This window comes from Peromyscus maniculatus, chromosome 2, assembly GCF_049852395.1.
Source record: "Peromyscus maniculatus bairdii isolate BWxNUB_F1_BW_parent chromosome 2, HU_Pman_BW_mat_3.1, whole genome shotgun sequence".
Lineage (NCBI taxonomy): Eukaryota > Metazoa > Chordata > Mammalia > Rodentia > Cricetidae > Peromyscus > Peromyscus maniculatus.
The window spans coordinates 150,824,764-150,842,033 of NC_134853.1; the positions used below are offsets into that span (position 1 = coordinate 150,824,764).

Genomic DNA, 17,270 nt, shown 5'->3' on the forward strand with positions numbered 1-17,270 from the left:
CGATAGAATAATTCCAGAAAGAATATCCATACTTTCACTGTTCTGGGATTTCTTGTTCTGTTTTTTGAGACAGGGTTTCTCTGTGTTGCCCTGGCTGTCCTGGAGCTCACTCTGTGGACCAGGCTAGCCTCGACTAAGAGATCCTCCTGCCTCTGTCTCCCAGGTGCTAGGCCCAAAGGTGCTATGGCATTTGCCTGGCGAGTCTTATGACTTTTGGTAAGCCTCTAGAGTGCTAAGAACACATCAGAATCTGCAGGAGGCAACTATAAACGTAATGGGGAACGGAAAAGAAAAGAGATGACTCCAGTGCCAACATGGGCCACTGCAGAAAAGTCTTATCCCGACTGACCCAGACCAGGGAGAAAATCACGTCTCTTCTTATTTCCCAGGTCTCAGGATTATTTCAATTACTTTCTTGATTTGAAAACAACCAGTCTGTTTGCAAAATGGAATGCTACAAATTCTCCTATTATTGCTTCTATATATCAATAAAATTTTTAGTCTAAAAGGGCTCACTAGTAGAATAGTTGTCTAGAATGCACAAAGACCTTCTTTTGATCCCCACCCCACCCCCAAACCCAAGCAAACAGAACCCTCCAGGAAAACAAGAAACCTCCCACCACATTCAGAGTTCTTGGTTTAAATGTACCATGTGCCAACCTCTCTCAAATATTACAACCCAACCAAGAGGTGCACTCCTGCCAATATGGTGGGGGTTTCTATATAGATGTGCTTATTTTCCTAGCGATCTAAGGCATGAGTCCAACTCATTGACTCCAATCACACAGGTCACCCAAATACAAGGACACCGTACCTTTCTAGTGAGTCGACGCTTAATCTCTCGTTTCTCTGCTTGGCGATCAGCTTCATTTTTAGCTTCAGTTCATAGAAACAAAGGATATTACTTCAAAATGACAATCTGCACACCAAACATTTTAGTAATATAATACATATATTTCTTAGAGGTCAAAGCAAGACCGAAATACTCCATTTGTGAATGGCTAATCAAGAACCCTTTCCTAGTAAGGCAGTCTTTCCTGTCCACTGTATAGTCAAGTACTTAAACACAGAAAACTAGGGCATCAGACTTGAGCCAAGGATATTTTTCACTTTTTTTTTTAAGACAGGCTTTCTCCGTGTAGCAGTCCTGACTGTTCTAAAGTAGCTCTATAGACCAGGCTGGCCTCAAACTCACAGAGATCCACATGTCTGTCTCCTGAGTGCTTGGGATTAAAGGTGTGAGCCACAACCACCAGGCAGTTTTTCACATTTTTAAGCATTTTTCAGCTACCTAAACATTTCCATGTGCTTAATGATCTAGAGAGCTGAAAATATTTTTAATACTGACTATAGTGCTCTTGAAGAGGAAGTTTTCAGGAGACAGTTCAGTACACTTGCTGCACTAGAGGACCTGAGTTCAATTCCCAGCAACCACAGTGGAGGCTCACACTGCCTGTAACTTCAGCTGGGTTGGGGGAATTCCACTCCCTCTTCTGGCCTCTACCATCACCCACCTCAAACATGGCACACACTCACAACACATGTACACATATATAATAAAATAGACAAATACTTTTCTTGGGGAAAAAAGTTTCTAGGGGCTGCAGAAATGGACCAGTGATTAAGAGCACTGGCTGCTCTTCTAGAGGATACAGGTTTGGTTCCCAGGCTCAAAACCATCTGTAACTCCAGTTCCAGAGGATCTGATGCCCTCTTCTGGCCTCTGAGGGCACCAGGCACCCATATGCTGCACAGACATACATGCAGACAAAACACAGAGAAATAAAATAAATTATATATAAAAAGTAAATGCATACTGCACTTGCAGAGGACCCAAGTTTAGTTCCCAGCACACTACTGGCTGGCTCACAACTGCCTGTGACTCTGGCTCTAGGGAGGTCTGATGCCTCTGGCCTCAGTGGACACCTGCACTCATATGCATGCACACACATATATGCAATTAAAAACAGTAATAAATCTTTTTTTAAAAAAGAAAAGAAAAAATTTCCAGAGTCATCCTAAGAATAGTTAATTGATAATGCACCCCGTCAAGGGTGGTTTCTACAAAGCTTCTCAATTCTAAACTCACTGAGTGACTAAACTGTGAATATAGATCCAAACAGCACTGAGAAAGCAGGTGAGGGAATGATCAGACGGCATGCTGAAGCAGCTTCCGGAGACCCTGCCACTCCTCTGCTGAAATAGGAACGCTTTCCTCCACCCCACCCCTACTTGCTCCAGAGAATCGACTGTGTCTCTCCACTCTCACAGACACTCCCATCCCTCTTCACTGCACCCTGTCCTCCTTTGTGTCTCTCTCCTCTTCACTCCGTACCCTCCACATCCATGTCCACAGGGATGAAATAGGTAAGAGCTGTCGAGAAGAGATCACTCTCCGAGGGGCAAACAGGACTGCCGGCAGAGCCAGAGGGACGGGATTTGAGACCCAAGGACACAGGTATCCCAGGACATGGCTGGTCCTTGTCCTAGGGGCTCAGCTCAGGGTCTTCACTGCGGTGGGTACTTCCAAGGAACAAGGACACAGAAGGCCTTCGGGGAAGGGTATGCTGAGAGCTTAGGGTGGGAAGACAGAAGGGAGCCCTGGAGTGGAAGCACCTGGCTGGACTATTTCTGGTGATTTGACCTGGGATGGATACAAGCAGGGACAAGATGGGAGTGGGAGGTGGGACTGCCATCTGTCCTCAGGAGCTCCAGACCCAGGAGAGGAAGGGGAGGAGCGCCACAGCACAGGTTCTAACTCAAAACCTAAGACTAAAGTCAGTCTGAGATGAGAACATTGTTCAAACTATGCACATGGACAATAAGTTAGATACGCTCTCCTATTTGGTGGCTGCAGAAATACAAGTCAAGAGATAAATGGAGAATGAAAACCATGGATCAGGGGATTGTTTTGGGCCCTATCCTTAGAATCCACCAGGAACAGATATGTCCTGTACACCAACTCAGCCATTACCTTAGCTCCCTGAACAAAGAATGCATAGGCCAAGCCTGCACACACAGTCACATTATCACAAATGCCAACATAGACCCAGGATGCTATGAAAACATTTGAAAAAAGTTTCTGGCGTATTATTGTACACTGAACAATACCATGGAGACATCTTTCTAGGAAGCTGGGCTTCCAGAGCAGGAACTAATAACTCTCCGTGGCCCTTTAGCAAACACTCCTGGCCTTATGCACATTGCACTCACGCTGCAGTATATTCCGTTGCTCCAGTTCTTCTGCTGTCGGTCTTTGGCTCAGTCGCCTACAACAGAGAGACACAGGGTACTTAACTGTCTGTGGCAAAGCTCCAATCACTGTTTCTAAGGATTTGGGGAGTTTCTTGGGCCAAGATTTATATTGACCTATAACAAAGAAATCAGGAAAATCTCTAACATATACTCCAGTAGCGTATTTGCTTATCATGAAGCAATTTGACATGGAGAGTGCTACTATATACACTGCTGTACACACACTGCTGTGCACACACTGCTGTACACACACTACTGTACACACACTACTGTGCTGACCGTGGTGGCTTACACCTGGGAGGCCAGCACCTGAGGGTAGATGCCCAGGGGGACCTAGATCTTCCTCAAGACAGAAAGGTGGGCAAGTGTGGAGGGGCCTGGCAGTTAGAAACACTGCTGTTCTACCAGAGAACCTGGGTTTGGTTCCAAGCACTGACGTGGCAGCTCACAACCGACCGGAATCCCAGTTCCAGGGGATCTGATGCTGTCTTCTGAATTTCTTGGGCATTGCACACATGTGCTTACATACAGCCAAAACACTCATACACATTTTTAAAAAAGGAAAAAGAACTTTAAAACAAACAAACAAAAAGAATCCTTACTAGGCATGATGGTCTTTAATCCCAGCACTCAAGGAGGCAGAGGCAATCGGATCTCTGTGATTTCAAGGCCAGCCTGGTCTACAGAGTGAGTTCCAGGATGGCAAGGGCAAAAACAAAAAAATTCTGTCTCAAAAAACAAACAAACAGGGGCTGTAGAGATGGCTCAGAGGTTAAGAGCACTGACTGCTTGCTCTTCCATAGATCCCGAGTTCAATTCCCAGCAACCACATGGTGGCTCACAACCATCTATAATGAGATCTGGTGACCTCTTCTGGTGTGCAGACATACATACAAACAGAACACTGTATACATAATAAATAAATAAATCTTTAAACAAACAAATAAAGGTGTTCATTATCCCTATGTGTGAACTGATATCTGGTGGTTCTGGTTTCTGTCTCTCTGATTATTAGTGATGTCGAACATATTTTGTTTTGAGACAGGGTCTCACTGTATACCTGACTGTCCTAGAATTTACTATGTAGAGCAGGCTAGCCTCAAACTCAAAGATCTACTTGCCTCTGCCTCCCAGTAATGGGATTAAAGGTGCACACCACATCTGGCCATGCTGAATGTTTTTAAAATATACCTGATTGCCGAGTGGTGGTACATGCCTTTAATCCCAGCATTTGGGAGGCAGAGCCAGGCGAATATCTGTGAGTTCGAGGCCAGCCTAGTCTACAGAGCAAGCTCCAGGACAGGCACCAAAGCTACACAGAGAAACCCTGTCTCAAAAAATAAAAAAATAAAAAAAAGAAAAGAAAAAAGCATACACACACACACACATACCTGATGGACATATATATATATATGTGTTATTTTATTTTTTGGAAACAGGGTTTCCCACTGTACATCAGTGTGGTCTGAAACTTGTGGCAACCATCTTGCCTCAGCCTCCTGAATGCTGGGATCCCATGCGTGCATTACCACATCTGGCTGCAACACCGGGGGAAAGGCAAAGATCGCACTGTCCTCTCCATGGACAGATACAGGAGGGGCAGCTGCTGACGAGGAAAGGCAGGCCACACCGTGACCACGAACAGACTGACTAGTCTACATAATTTCCTGACAGAGTGGGGGAGGAAGGCGCTGCACTGCTGAGCAGTCACTAAGACCTCGAGTCCCAGCACACAGGAGGCTGAGGCAGGAAGGCTGCCATAGGTACAAGGCCAGTTTAGGCCACAGCATGAAACTTTCACAAAACAACCACAAAAGAATTTACATTATAATCCCCAAACCTTTGCAGTGACAACCCGGGTGGAAACTAACAGAGTCCTGGCTTTCAGAGTGGCCCCAGGACCAGCAGTACGAACACGACACACAAACCAGGCCCCACCCTGGAGCAAAAACTCTGGGCGGAACTCGACAGTTTGCTTTTTAAACAAGCTTGCCAGGTAAGTTAAGCCTGCCAAATGAATGCTTAAGTGTGAGAACCACTGACTAGAATTAATTAGAAGAATGAAAAATCAGGGGTACACCAACTACCAAGGTTATGACTCAATTAATTGTATCAGTTCAGTGGAGTAGCATACAGTGATCATTAGTAATAAGAACAAAGACTATTTATTTGGTTGCTGGTGGTGGTATGAGTCTTAAATCTTAGCACTCAGGGAAGCAGAGGCAAGTGGACCTTTGAAAGTTTGAGACCAGCCTGGTCTACATAGTTCTAGGAGAGCCCGGGCTACATAGTAAGACCTTGTCTCAAAATAAATAAAAGACTATATGGTAACAGGAAAATTGTTAAGATTAAAAAAAAAAAATGTTGGTCAAGAGGTGGTAGCACATGTGTTTAATCCCAGCACTGGGGAGGCAGAGGCAGGCGGATCTCTGTGAGTTCGAGGCCAGCCTGGTCTACAGAGTGACATCCAGGACAGGATCCAAAGCTACACTGAGAAACTCTGTCTTGAAAAAACAAAACAAAACAAAAAAGATGATGAGGGCCTAGAGAGATGACTCAGTGGTTAAAAGCACATACTACTCTTCTAGGGGACCCAAGTTGGATTCTCAAAACACACATAAAGTGGCTCACAACTGTCTGTAACTCCAGTTCCAGGAGATCTACACCCCTCTATTCCATGAGGGCACTTCACTCATGCATGCACATGCATGTATACAAACACACATGCACACACAATTATTAAACCTTTAGAATAAAGTGGCTAAGAACAATTTTCAGATCAAAGCACACTGAAGAGACAGGGAAACTAGATATCACACATTACCTCAGACTGGAAATTAGACTTGGGAGTATAAAACCCTACTATTAAAATTATTATGGGTTAGCTGGGCAGTGGGGGCGCACACCTTTAATCCCAGGACTCTGAGGCAGAGGCAGGTGGATCTCTGAGTTTAGGCCAGCCTGGTCTACAGAGTGAGATCCAGGAGAGCCAGGGCTACACAGAGAAACACTGTTTCGAAAAACAAAACAAAACAAAAACCGATGGGATAAAGTAGTACACCAACAATTCTAACACTTGGGAGGTGGAGGCAGGAGATGAGGACTTCAAAGCCATCCTCAGGTACATGAATTTGAGACTAGCTTTGACTACATGAGACCCTGCTTCAAAAATAAAGAAATACATATAAATAAGTACAAATGAGTATGGATAGTATACTAGATGAAAATACTACACTGAATACTAGTTTTGTTGAAAAACTGGTAGTATTCTGTGGGGATAAGAGAATGTCCTTCACAGAAGACTGTGCTGAAGTACTTAGAAGTAGAGTCACCTGGTATGGTGGTGCACACCTTTAACTCCAGTACTCATCAGAGGCAGGGGGATCTCTGTGAGTTCAAGACTAGTCAAAGCTATATCATGAGATCTTGTCTTAAAAAACAAAAATCAACTGCATGTGTTAGTGTGCATATACCTGTAATCCTAGCACTTGGTTGAGTTAGGAGGATTCTGAAGTTCAAGGACAGCCGGGGTTACCTAGAGAATTTGAGGTCAGCCTGAGATACAATGAGAGAACCTGTCTAAACAAAACAAAACAAAGATCATGAATATTTGAGTCTCATTATATGGCCCAGGTTAGCTTGGAACCAGAAATATCCTAGCTTCAGTCTCCCAAGTGCTGAAATTACATGTGAGAGACATCACAGCTTATACTGTATTCTGAAAGGGTCCAGAAAAAACAGTATGTGCATACTGGCAGTGTACATAATAATCATTAACACAAACAAGCACACATGAGTATATCTAGGTAAAGGGTATTTTCTCACAATTCTTCTTGTTTGAAATGGGTATCTCCCCTCTAAAGTAAATGATACATAGTATGAGATAAAGGCTTCAGCACCTCAATGCCAGAGTAGACAAAAGGCCAGCCTTGTTTCTTTTCTTTTTTTTAAATTTATTTATCTATTGTGCATTGTTGTTTTGCCTGTGTGAGGGTCCCCTGGAACCGGAGTTATAGTTGTGAGCTGCCATGTGGGTGCTGGGAATTGAACCTGGGTCCTCTGGAAGAGCAGTCAGTGCTCTTAACCACTAGGCCATCTCTTCAGCCCTGCCAGTCTTGTTTCTAGATGCAGCATACACGGACTATGTACAAGGAAAGCTAGCTGTCTATGATAGGTAAGAGGGCTGGATCTTAGTTAATGGACACTCTCAGTTAATTTTTCTTGTAGGGAGAAGGCCGAGAGCTTTTCTACCTGTTATCCCTTTTAGAGGGGGAGAAGTAGCTGTGCCATGCAAACACCTATCTATACACAAATATGCTCGTTACATAAACAAGAGGCTGGCCTGCATTTCACTTCCCTCCTTGATTCCAGCTGACTTGAAAAATATACTAACTTTTTGAAAAGAAATAGCTACATGGTACTTATTTATTAAAAAAAAAATACAGGTGTGATGAGTTAGGTTGGCATTTCATGGTTCAGCAAGAGGATAAAGTCACACAGGAATCTGCGTGTCCTGGGAACCAGCCTGACTTCTTTAGCAACCTTTGCAAAACCTTCAGTCTTATGTGATGATGGCTCAAAGCTCCCAGTGCCATCTCTGACATTCCCGACCTCCTAAAGCTTAGAGAAATTCCACCTGTCTAACATACATTGTTAGAATTATTCCTTTAAAAGACAGACGAGTGCTTTACAAACCCAAATGCAAAGGCCTACCGGATCAGCGTGTTCCCAATCTGGTGCCGGATTTCATTCCACTCCTCCTTGCTTTTACGAGGCCAAGAATTCAGGTTCAACTCTGGTTCACTGGGTCTGCTGCTTAGCTTCATTGCCAATGTGTCTTTCCTCTTCACTTTGTTGGCCAGAGCACCTTTACACAGGGAAAAAATGTTGAAACACAAAGGCACAGCTCATGTGAGCCAGGCAAAAGGGTGAGAATACAACTCCCAGCTGCCCAGTTGGCTTCAAATGATCCAGCCAAACACAGAGGAAGGAATAACATAAGACATTTAAAGATACTTTCAGCAAAATGGAATGAGACAGATAAAGAATACCTTCTCGGGGCTGGAGAGATGGCTCAGCGGTTAAGAGCACTGACTGCTCTTCCAGAGGACACAGGTTCAATTCCCAGCACCCACATGGCAGCTCACAACTGTCTGTAACTCCAAGATCTGACACATTCACATAGATATACATGCAGGCAAAAGCACCAATTCAAATAAAATTAAAAATAAATTATTTAAAAAAAAAAAAGAATACCTTCTCTCTTCCATCAGCCCTCTACACCTTCCTCATTTAGTGAGAGTTTATTTTTTTACTTTATGTGCAAATTTGTCTGTATGAGGGTATTGGATCCCCTGGAACTGGAGTTACAGGCAGTTGTAAGCTGCCAGGTGGGTACTTGGAATTGAACCTAGGTCCTTTGGAAGAGCAGCCAGTGCTCTTAATCACTGAGCCATCTCTCCAGCACCCTTATTATTTTATTTTGTTTTTTAAGAAAGGGTTTCTTTGTGTAATAGTACTGGCTGTCCTAGAACTCTCTCTGTAAACCAGGCTGGCCTTGAACTCACAGAGATCTGCCTGCCTCTGCCTCTGTATACTGGGATTAAAGGTGTGTGCCACCACTGCCCCAAAAGTGAAAGTTTCTAAAAATGTAATTGTCTGTTCTGGGGCAGTCGTCTGATTTAAAACATGAAAGCTCTTATATTAATAGACTTCTAATCTGTTCAACATTGTTCTGAGAGAGGGTCTTACTATGTTGTCAGGCTGCTCTCAGACTCCCAAGTTCAGCTGATCATCATCCCCCCCCCTGCTTAGTAGCTGGACTGGAGTCATCTGTAAGTCTCCTCCCAGCCTTGCTTGCTTTGTTGTTTCATGTAGCTAACACTCCCACACTCCTACACTATACCCCCTCCCTCCCTCCATCTCTCCAGTCCCATTTTTGGTTTTTGAGCTAATTGGCAGCTTAGGCTATATTCCAACTAATGTAATATTCCTGCCTTAGCCTCTTAAATGCTATGGTTATAAGTGTAAGTCACCACACCCAAGAAAACACACTTTTTAGTTTGGGTTCTCAAGAAGTTCATTATATTAAAGAAAAATCATTATTTATCTCTTTCATTAAGTCTTTCTTATAAGATTATTTTTAATAATGTATGTGTGTTTATGTCTGTGTGGAGGTATGTGCACATGAGTGTAAGTTCCTTCAGAGGCCAGAGGTATTGGATCCCCTGGAGCCGGAGTTACAGGAGGTTGTGAGCTACCCAACATGGGTACTGGGAACCAAACTCAGGTCCTCTGCAAGAGCAGTATCCATTCTTTTGTTTTGTTTTTTTGAGACAGGGTTTCTCTGTGTAGTTTTGGTGCCTTTCCTGGAACACTCTGTAGACCAGGCTGGCCCTGAACTCACAGAGATCCGCCTGGCTCTGCCTCCCGAGTGCTGGGATTAAAGGCGTGCACCACCACCGCCCGGCTGCAGTGTCCATTCTGAAATGCTGAGCCAGTTCTCAAGTATCTCACCTAACTTTTCTGTATAATTCTTTTTTTTTTTTTTTTCAACTTTCAAATGTTTTATTTTTAGTGTTTTAAAACATTTTAATACAACAAAGATATAAAATAATATATATTAGTTAAATCTGGATTTAATTTAGAATCAGGTATTTACTTATATACAATACTGTGCTTCAAGGTCTGGCTACCACAGGAACTTTCCTATCTTCAAGTACCACTAGTTTCTCTGGACAGGAGACCTGCGGGTAGAATTGCCTGAACTAAGTATAATTCTTAAGTACCAGCTTTTCTCTATAATTCGTAAGTCTCTATCTTCAAGGTGAATAATGGGTTTGGTTTTTTATTTTTCTATTTTTGAATTGGGGACTGAATCCAGGCTCTGTACGTAACTTAGCACAGGCTCTACAACTGAACTACACCTCTGGTCTCTGGGTGACAAACAAAGCATTTGAATGATGATGGCACACACCTTTAATCCTAGCACTAAGGATGCAGAGGCAGGTAGATGTGAGTTCAAAGCCACCCTGGTCTACACAGTGAGTTCCAGGCTAACCAGGGCTACACAGTTACTTTGTCTGAAAAATAAACAAAAAATAAATCCCAATGATTTTGTCAATGTGACTCCCTCTCATGGCTTCCCCCAGCAGAGACATGGTAAAGGGTGGGGGGAGGGATCCTTCACACCAGTTTCCAGCAGCCAGAGGACTCCATGGAACAGGGAAGCTGTTTCCACTCTTGGGTCTTCCCGGCAGACGTGGTGCTCAGTTCCCAGCGCGCGCACACGTACACGCACACACCTCCCCCTCTCCCCCGCCCTCCCTTTCTTACTCTGGTGGCTTTCGTCTTCCTCATCTTCATCTTCTTCGTCTCGATACTGAATGGGACCCTCCGAATCCGAGTCGCTCTCCTTTTCTTCCTCTTGCAGACACTGTGGCAGTTTAGGAGTGACTGAGGTAGATGTCATGTCTTCAACAAACGCCAGTGGGCAGGTCTGCTCCTCTTCTTCATCGTCTGGACTAACAAATGAACATAAGTATATGGTTTTGTTTTTTTCTTCAGAAACAATGAGGCTTTTCAAAAGGATTGAAACACACAAGAAGTCCATTAGTGGAAAGATGCATAATCCCTGTCTTAACCATTAACATTCTTCCCAAGAAGCCTTTTAAGATTCATGAATCCATGCACCAAAACTGCACAGAGAAACCCTGTCTCAAAAAACAAAAACAAACAAACAAAAAAATCATGAATCCAAAAAGCACTGGGTTCAAATCCCAGGCTATTTCTTAGTAGACACTGGCACATTTCACAGTTTGCCTCATTTCTTTCACAGAAGCCTTTGGAGGGGACACTGCCCCCATTTAGAGATGAGCTATTAAAAGAACAGAGAGGCTGAGTGACATGCCAGGAGTTGGAGAGATGTGATAACCCAGGGCATGTAATACATGTGTGTCATGTAAAACTTGTAGTGTTAATGCTCTTATCTACAAAAGGTAATTTTGGTGACAACACAGAAATCACCATAAAAATCCATTAAAAACCCCACAAGTGCCGGGCGGTGGTGGCGCACGCCTTTAATCCCAGCACTTGGGAGGCAGAGCCAGGTGGATCTCTGTGAGTTCGAGGCCAGCCTGGGCTACCAAGTGAGTTCCAGGAAAGGCGCAAAGCTACACAGAGAAACCCTGTCTTGAAAAACCAAAAAAAAAAAAAAAAAAAAAAAAACCAAAAAAAAAACCAAACAAACAAAAAAAAAACCCCACAAGTTTGGAGAAATCAGCAGGGTAAAAGGCCCTGTTTCTAGACTGACTCTCTGGGCAGAGCACTCCTTGAACTTTCATTTACCCGCACTTTGGGAAGGGTGTTTCCCGTGTGGCTATCTACACTATGCACAGAAACAGGAGGCAGGCAGAAACACTCACACTTTCAGCATTTCAATCGTGATGGGAAGTGACCGGGTCCGACCCAGGGTCCCACTGTCCTCAGAGAAGCTGTCACTGCTCTCAAACAGCTGTGAGTGAGCTCTGTGAGCGCCTTCCAAGGGAGGAGTCACAGGAAGGGGGCTAGTCAGGGCCTGCTGAATTCGGATATGCAGCGGGAGTGGGGGCAGCCTGGAGGGTATGTGGGGCTCCCCGAAGTTCTGGTCCTGTATCTTCTTGGGGACTTCCCTTTTCTGATCTTCCTGCTGGGATATGTCCTGGGATAGATCTAAGGGAGGGGAAAACTCAACTTCTGACACAACGTGAAAAGTCTTAGCAGGGAATGGTGGGGACCGTGGGGGCTCTGGAGGTATGTGGGTAGGCAGTGGGGGTGATGGGGAGGAAGGCGGGATTATCATCGGTGGATCCGAACACACAGTGACAGTTTTTTCTCTTTGATCACTTGCTGTTTTTCTTGTGGGTGAAGCAGCAGGCTCTGAGGTGGGTCCTGAGGTTGATGGAATGCCTCTCTTGGGTGGTAAGGGTGGGGATGGTTTCGGTAACAGTGTACCACTGTTTATTGCTTGGGATAGTTCAGCTGGAAAGAAGACAGCAACACTTTGTTAACATGCTTTACAATGCACTGAAGACCTAGGTCAGAACTAACCTTTTAGGCAATTATATCATTTCATGGCTTTGCAATTCCTGAAACAAAATTGGTATTTATTCAGATAGAGGATCTAATGAGTAGAGCTGTAAGAATGTTAATCTGATGATTAACATTTAATTACTATGAGGATAGATATGGCAACTCTATGAGCTGATGGATAAACAGAATTGATCCCGAAAAAAAAAAAAAAAAAAGGAAAAAAAAAAAAAACTTACCAAAAAGTTGTTTGTAATTGAGCAGTGGTGGAGAACGCCTTTTACCCCATTGCTCAGGAGGCAGAGGTAGGTGGATCTCTGAGTGCAAGGCTAGCCTGGTCTACAGAGGTCTACATGTATGTCTGTGTACCACATATGTACTGGGATTAGTGCCTCTACAGTCCAGAAAAAGGGCCCTGGACCTCCTGGCGGCGGAGTTACAGTGGTCGTGAGCTGTGGGTGCTGGGAGCCAAACCGAGGTTCTAGAGGAGCAGCCAGTGCTCTTGACTGTGTTGTCTGCCCAACACAATCCCAGCCCTCAGGAAAGCAGCACAAGGTCTCTGCACACCTAGCTCCAGGCCTGCCAGGGCTCTACAGCAGGACTCTGTCTCATCTGGGTCGTTGGGGCTGTGGGGGTAGAACACCACTAGCCAATAAAATTTAGTCTTAAGAATCCAACCAACCTGGGTGGGCAGGATGGCTCAGTGGGTAAAGGCACATACCTCCAAGCATGATGACCTGAGTTTGATCCTTAACTCATAGAGGAAGGTAGAAGCAATTCCTGTAAACCGTCTTCTGACCTCTACAGTGCACTGTGGTATGTGTGTATCGGCACTCACAACACCACACACACACACAATAATAATAATTAATTAAAACCAAAAGCACCCCAAGCTCTTGGCCATTCTTACCATACCCTCAGCCTTGTATTATATATTGTTGAATAAAATTCAATAAAGCTATTTAATAAATCTTATTATGGCAAATGCAAAGCCCTTCAAAGAAACTAAAGTTTTTTTTTTCTTTTCTTTCTTTTTTTTTAAAATGTCTTTTAAAAAGCTTTTTTAAATTGCTGGGTGGTGGTGGTGCACACCTTTAATCCCAGCACTTAGAGGCAGAGAGAGGCAGGCGGATCTCTGAGTTTGAGGCCAGTTCGTTCTACAGAGCTTGTTCTAGGACAGCCAACCTAGGCTACCAAAGAAACCTTGCTTTGAAAAAAAACAAAACAACTCGGGGTAATTGGTTCTTCTTTTCCACCATGTAAGTCATGAGGATCAAATTGAGGTTGTCAAGCTTGGTGGCCTTCAGTACCTTTCTCACTGAGCCATCTCACAGAACTATCTTTATGTCTGAAGTCTCCAGCACCCCTGAGTGACAAGGGAAAACAAGTATCTTTTTTTTCTCTTTTCCTCCAAAACAAAACTGAAGCCAGTCACTAGGTAACTTGCCCAAGGTCATTCCACAAACAAACGTGACCTGGTAACATTAGACCGTTACTCCATCCTCCACTCCCCACGGCCTTTGTTGGTCTGCACGCCTCTTCCGGCCCCTCGCTAAGTCCATGTTCCCTGTGCATTACACTCTGGGTTTGCTGGCAGGTTGACAACTCTGGCCTCCATCAGCAGCATGTTCATAAGCATACACACAGTGTGCCCTCACTACAAGTTTATGAGACGCTCTTCCTCTATATCATGACAGCATATATCCCTACTGATCTTCCCAGAGCCCACATGACTCAGGCATTAATCTATGTAAGAAGTGGGCCATCGCATCATAAAGAAGCTAACCTGTGAACCAATTAAAGAGGCGTTCTTTTGATGAGCAACCTCTAATCATCTATCTGAATCTTTTATTTCAGTCTATCCAATGTTCTCAAGGAATCTATAAATTTCTTCAAATAAAATGTCATTTTCCCTTAATTTCATTCCACGAATACACTCAGAGTAAAGACTGAGCTAGTCCAGGACTGTCATATCACTTATTATAACTGACACAGTAGTGAGTGTCTAGTCTCAGATATGAGAGGAGGATGAGGAGTTCAAGATCATCCTTGGCTACATAGTGATTTCAAGGACTGGATTACAGATGAGACCTTGCCAGAAAAATAAAAATAAAAACAAGAAACAAACAAGAAACCGCACCCCAAACAAATAAAAAGGACAATCTAGAAAACCCCTGTACATGATACACAAAGATAAGAATAGCAGTTAGCTATTCCATCTACAATAAAACTGGCCTCTAACAAGATTTTTTTTTTTTTTGAGACAGAGTTTCTCTGGGTAGCCCTGACTATGTAAGAACTCACTCTGTAGACCAGGCTGGCCTCACACTCACAGAGATCTGCCTGCTTCTGTCTCCTGAGTGCTAGAATTAAAGGTGTGGTCCTTCACCACAATAAGACCATATTTGAGCATTTTAATTTTGTTTTTGTTTTTCGAGACATGATTTCTCTGTGTAACAACAGCTCTGGCTGTCCTGGAACTTGCTCTGTAGACCAGACTAGCTTAGAACTCATAGAGATCTGCTTCCCAAGAGCTGGGATTAAAGGTGTGCCCTCCATCACCCTGGTGAGCATTTTAATTTTTAATTGATGAAATAAATTGCTTAAATTTTTTTGAGACAGGGTCTCACTATGTAGCCTGTAGTTTGGCCTGAACTCACTATGTAGACAAGGTTGGCCTGGAACTCATCAACCTGGCTTTAATCTTGTTTTTTAAGATAGTTTCTCACTGAGACCCAAGGCTTGCCAATTAGGCTAGACTGACTGGCCTGTGATTCCAAGAATCCACCTGCCTTTGAGTATTCTGAACCGCCTCTTGGGGACCCGCCCAGCGTCCTGATGTCATCAAGTCCCCTTTAAGAAAAAACTCCTCCCCACTCTCCCTCTCCCTTCCCTCCCCTCCCTCCCTCCCTCCTCCCTCCCTCTCAATGTAGTGAGCTTGTACCTTCCTTCCTCCCTCCCTCTCTCCCTCCCTCCCTCTCTCTCCTCTCTCCCTTTAATAATAAAACTCGCCATGTGGATGCCGCGTCTGCATGGTATGAGTAACTTTCCACCGCTTCACCCTGCAGCCCCACACCGCATATGCATGGCATGTCCCACCAAGGCACCTTGGCCCAACCCGCCAAGGCCTCATAACACTGCCTGTCTCCCTAGCACTCACAGGGCACCATCATACCAACTTTTTTTAAGGTGAATTCTAGGGGTTAACACAGGTCCTTATGCTTGCAAAGGCATGTATGTACTTTACAGACTGAACTCTCTCCTGGGTCCTAAGAGATTTTTCTTTTTCTACTTTTAGAGCTTTATTCTATTTTTATGTGTTTGTGTGTGGGTGCCGACAGAGGCCAGAAAAGGGCACTGGGTCCCCTGGAACTAACACTACGGGACATCAGCCCCACTAGTTCTGAAAGAACCAGAAGTGTGCTTAACTGATGAGTCATCTCTCCAAAGATTCCCACCCCCACAACCCAGCCTATCATTTCTAAGTAACAGCTGATACTAAGTAAACCATTTGTGATCATAATCTTTCTCTGACAGAAACGGTACTTTAGAATCAAAGCATTAGGAAGGTCACTAATTTTAGAATAAGGTCTAACTTTTAAATCCTATCTAATCTTTTTTTTTTAATCATATTTCTTTTGTTTTTTAAATTTATTTATTTATTATGTATACAGAAGAGGGTGCCAGATCTCATTACAGATGTTTGTAAGCCACCATGTGGGTGCTGGGAATTGAACTCAGGACCTTTGGAAGAACAGTCAGTGCTCTTAACCTCTGAGCTATCTCTCCAGCCCCTAAATCCTATCTAATCTTAATAAAAACTCTGACTTATCCTTTTTTCTTCTGTGAGGGCCTGTCATGGAATAATGTTCCTGTTTTAGGAATAATAACCTGTCTTAGGTCACAAGGCCTGTTGCTCTGGGCTATCAATTCTTGAACTTACTATGAAGCCGAGGATGACCTTAAACTCATACCTCCCCAGTACTGAGATGATAGGTGTGGAGCACCACAGCCAGTTAGTTATTTTAGGTGTTGCCAAAACTTAAGAAACAGCACCGTCCCGGAGTAGGAGCATATCAAATTGTTCCAGGACTAGCAGCATGAACATCTGTGAATCTATTCACAGACTCACAGGCCCTAGGCTGGGCTGACATCAGAGCCTCTGGGATCAGTGTTCCCTCATCCATGAGGACCTTCTAGGTGAACTCCATTAACAGCCTGAGAACCACACTGTCTAGATCAGAGGTGAGTTTCTGTCCCACATTAGTTACAACCTTGTGAGTCACAACATCTGCATTTCTAATTGCCTCTGCATATAACAGATACAATCATTCACTACAGCCCAAGGTGGTTTTGAAAGTCCATGTGAACGCTCCTCAGGTTCCTCAGAGCTAAGTCAGGACCACATCATCACTAAGGTGTCGCTATTGTGATGATCCTGTTCCTACGGTCCTACTCCAACCTGTCTGTCCAACACTACTCTGGAAGCCTGATAAGGTTCTGGTCACTCCACCCAGCTGAGTGACATTAAGAGTCTTAATGAGGATACTTTTTATTCATTAGCTGTGCAATCATTAGCAAGAACCTTAAGCCTAATACTGTTTTTCCTGAAAAATTACACTTTCATTAGCTCTGAAACACTTACAACATTTTCCCTTTCTGGAAAATTCTTGTATGAAGTGCAATTATGATAGGAAAATAGACCTAAGCAAGAATTTAGGAAATGCAAAGTAATTTACTAAGCCTATAAACATATACTGATACACTTCCCTGCTTTCATTTTGTAGTGGTCCCGACTAGGCTAGAACTATACATACATACATACATACATACATATATACATACATACGCATGCACACATGCACGCACACCAGCCAGCTCACTGTTCTTTAACATTCTGAGACAGGATCTCACGACGTTTAAGACTGACCATGTAGGCCTTGAATTTG

The 17,270-nt window shown here is 43.8% G+C and overlaps 1 protein-coding gene across 9 annotated transcripts in view; it reads right to left on the reverse strand.

Annotated features, from left to right (window-relative positions):
- Phactr4 (phosphatase and actin regulator 4) overlaps window positions 1-17,270 on the reverse strand; it is a 76,596-nt gene that overhangs the window by 9,000 nt on the left and 50,326 nt on the right. For all 9 annotated transcript variants that reach the window (XR_013049371.1, XR_006069675.2, XM_076565319.1 and 6 more), the window contains 5 exons: window positions 11,679-12,273; window positions 10,591-10,778; window positions 7,969-8,122; window positions 3,214-3,269; window positions 815-876 (listed from right to left, as the gene is read on the reverse strand). Coding sequence is in view for 7 of the 9 variants with exons in the window: in XM_076565319.1 (XP_076421434.1) it covers window positions 815-876; window positions 3,214-3,269; window positions 7,969-8,122; window positions 10,591-10,778; window positions 11,679-12,273 (1,055 nt within the window). In the remaining 2 variants the exon portion in view is untranslated. The remainder of the gene's footprint in view (window positions 1-814; window positions 877-3,213; window positions 3,270-7,968; window positions 8,123-10,590; window positions 10,779-11,678; window positions 12,274-17,270) is intronic.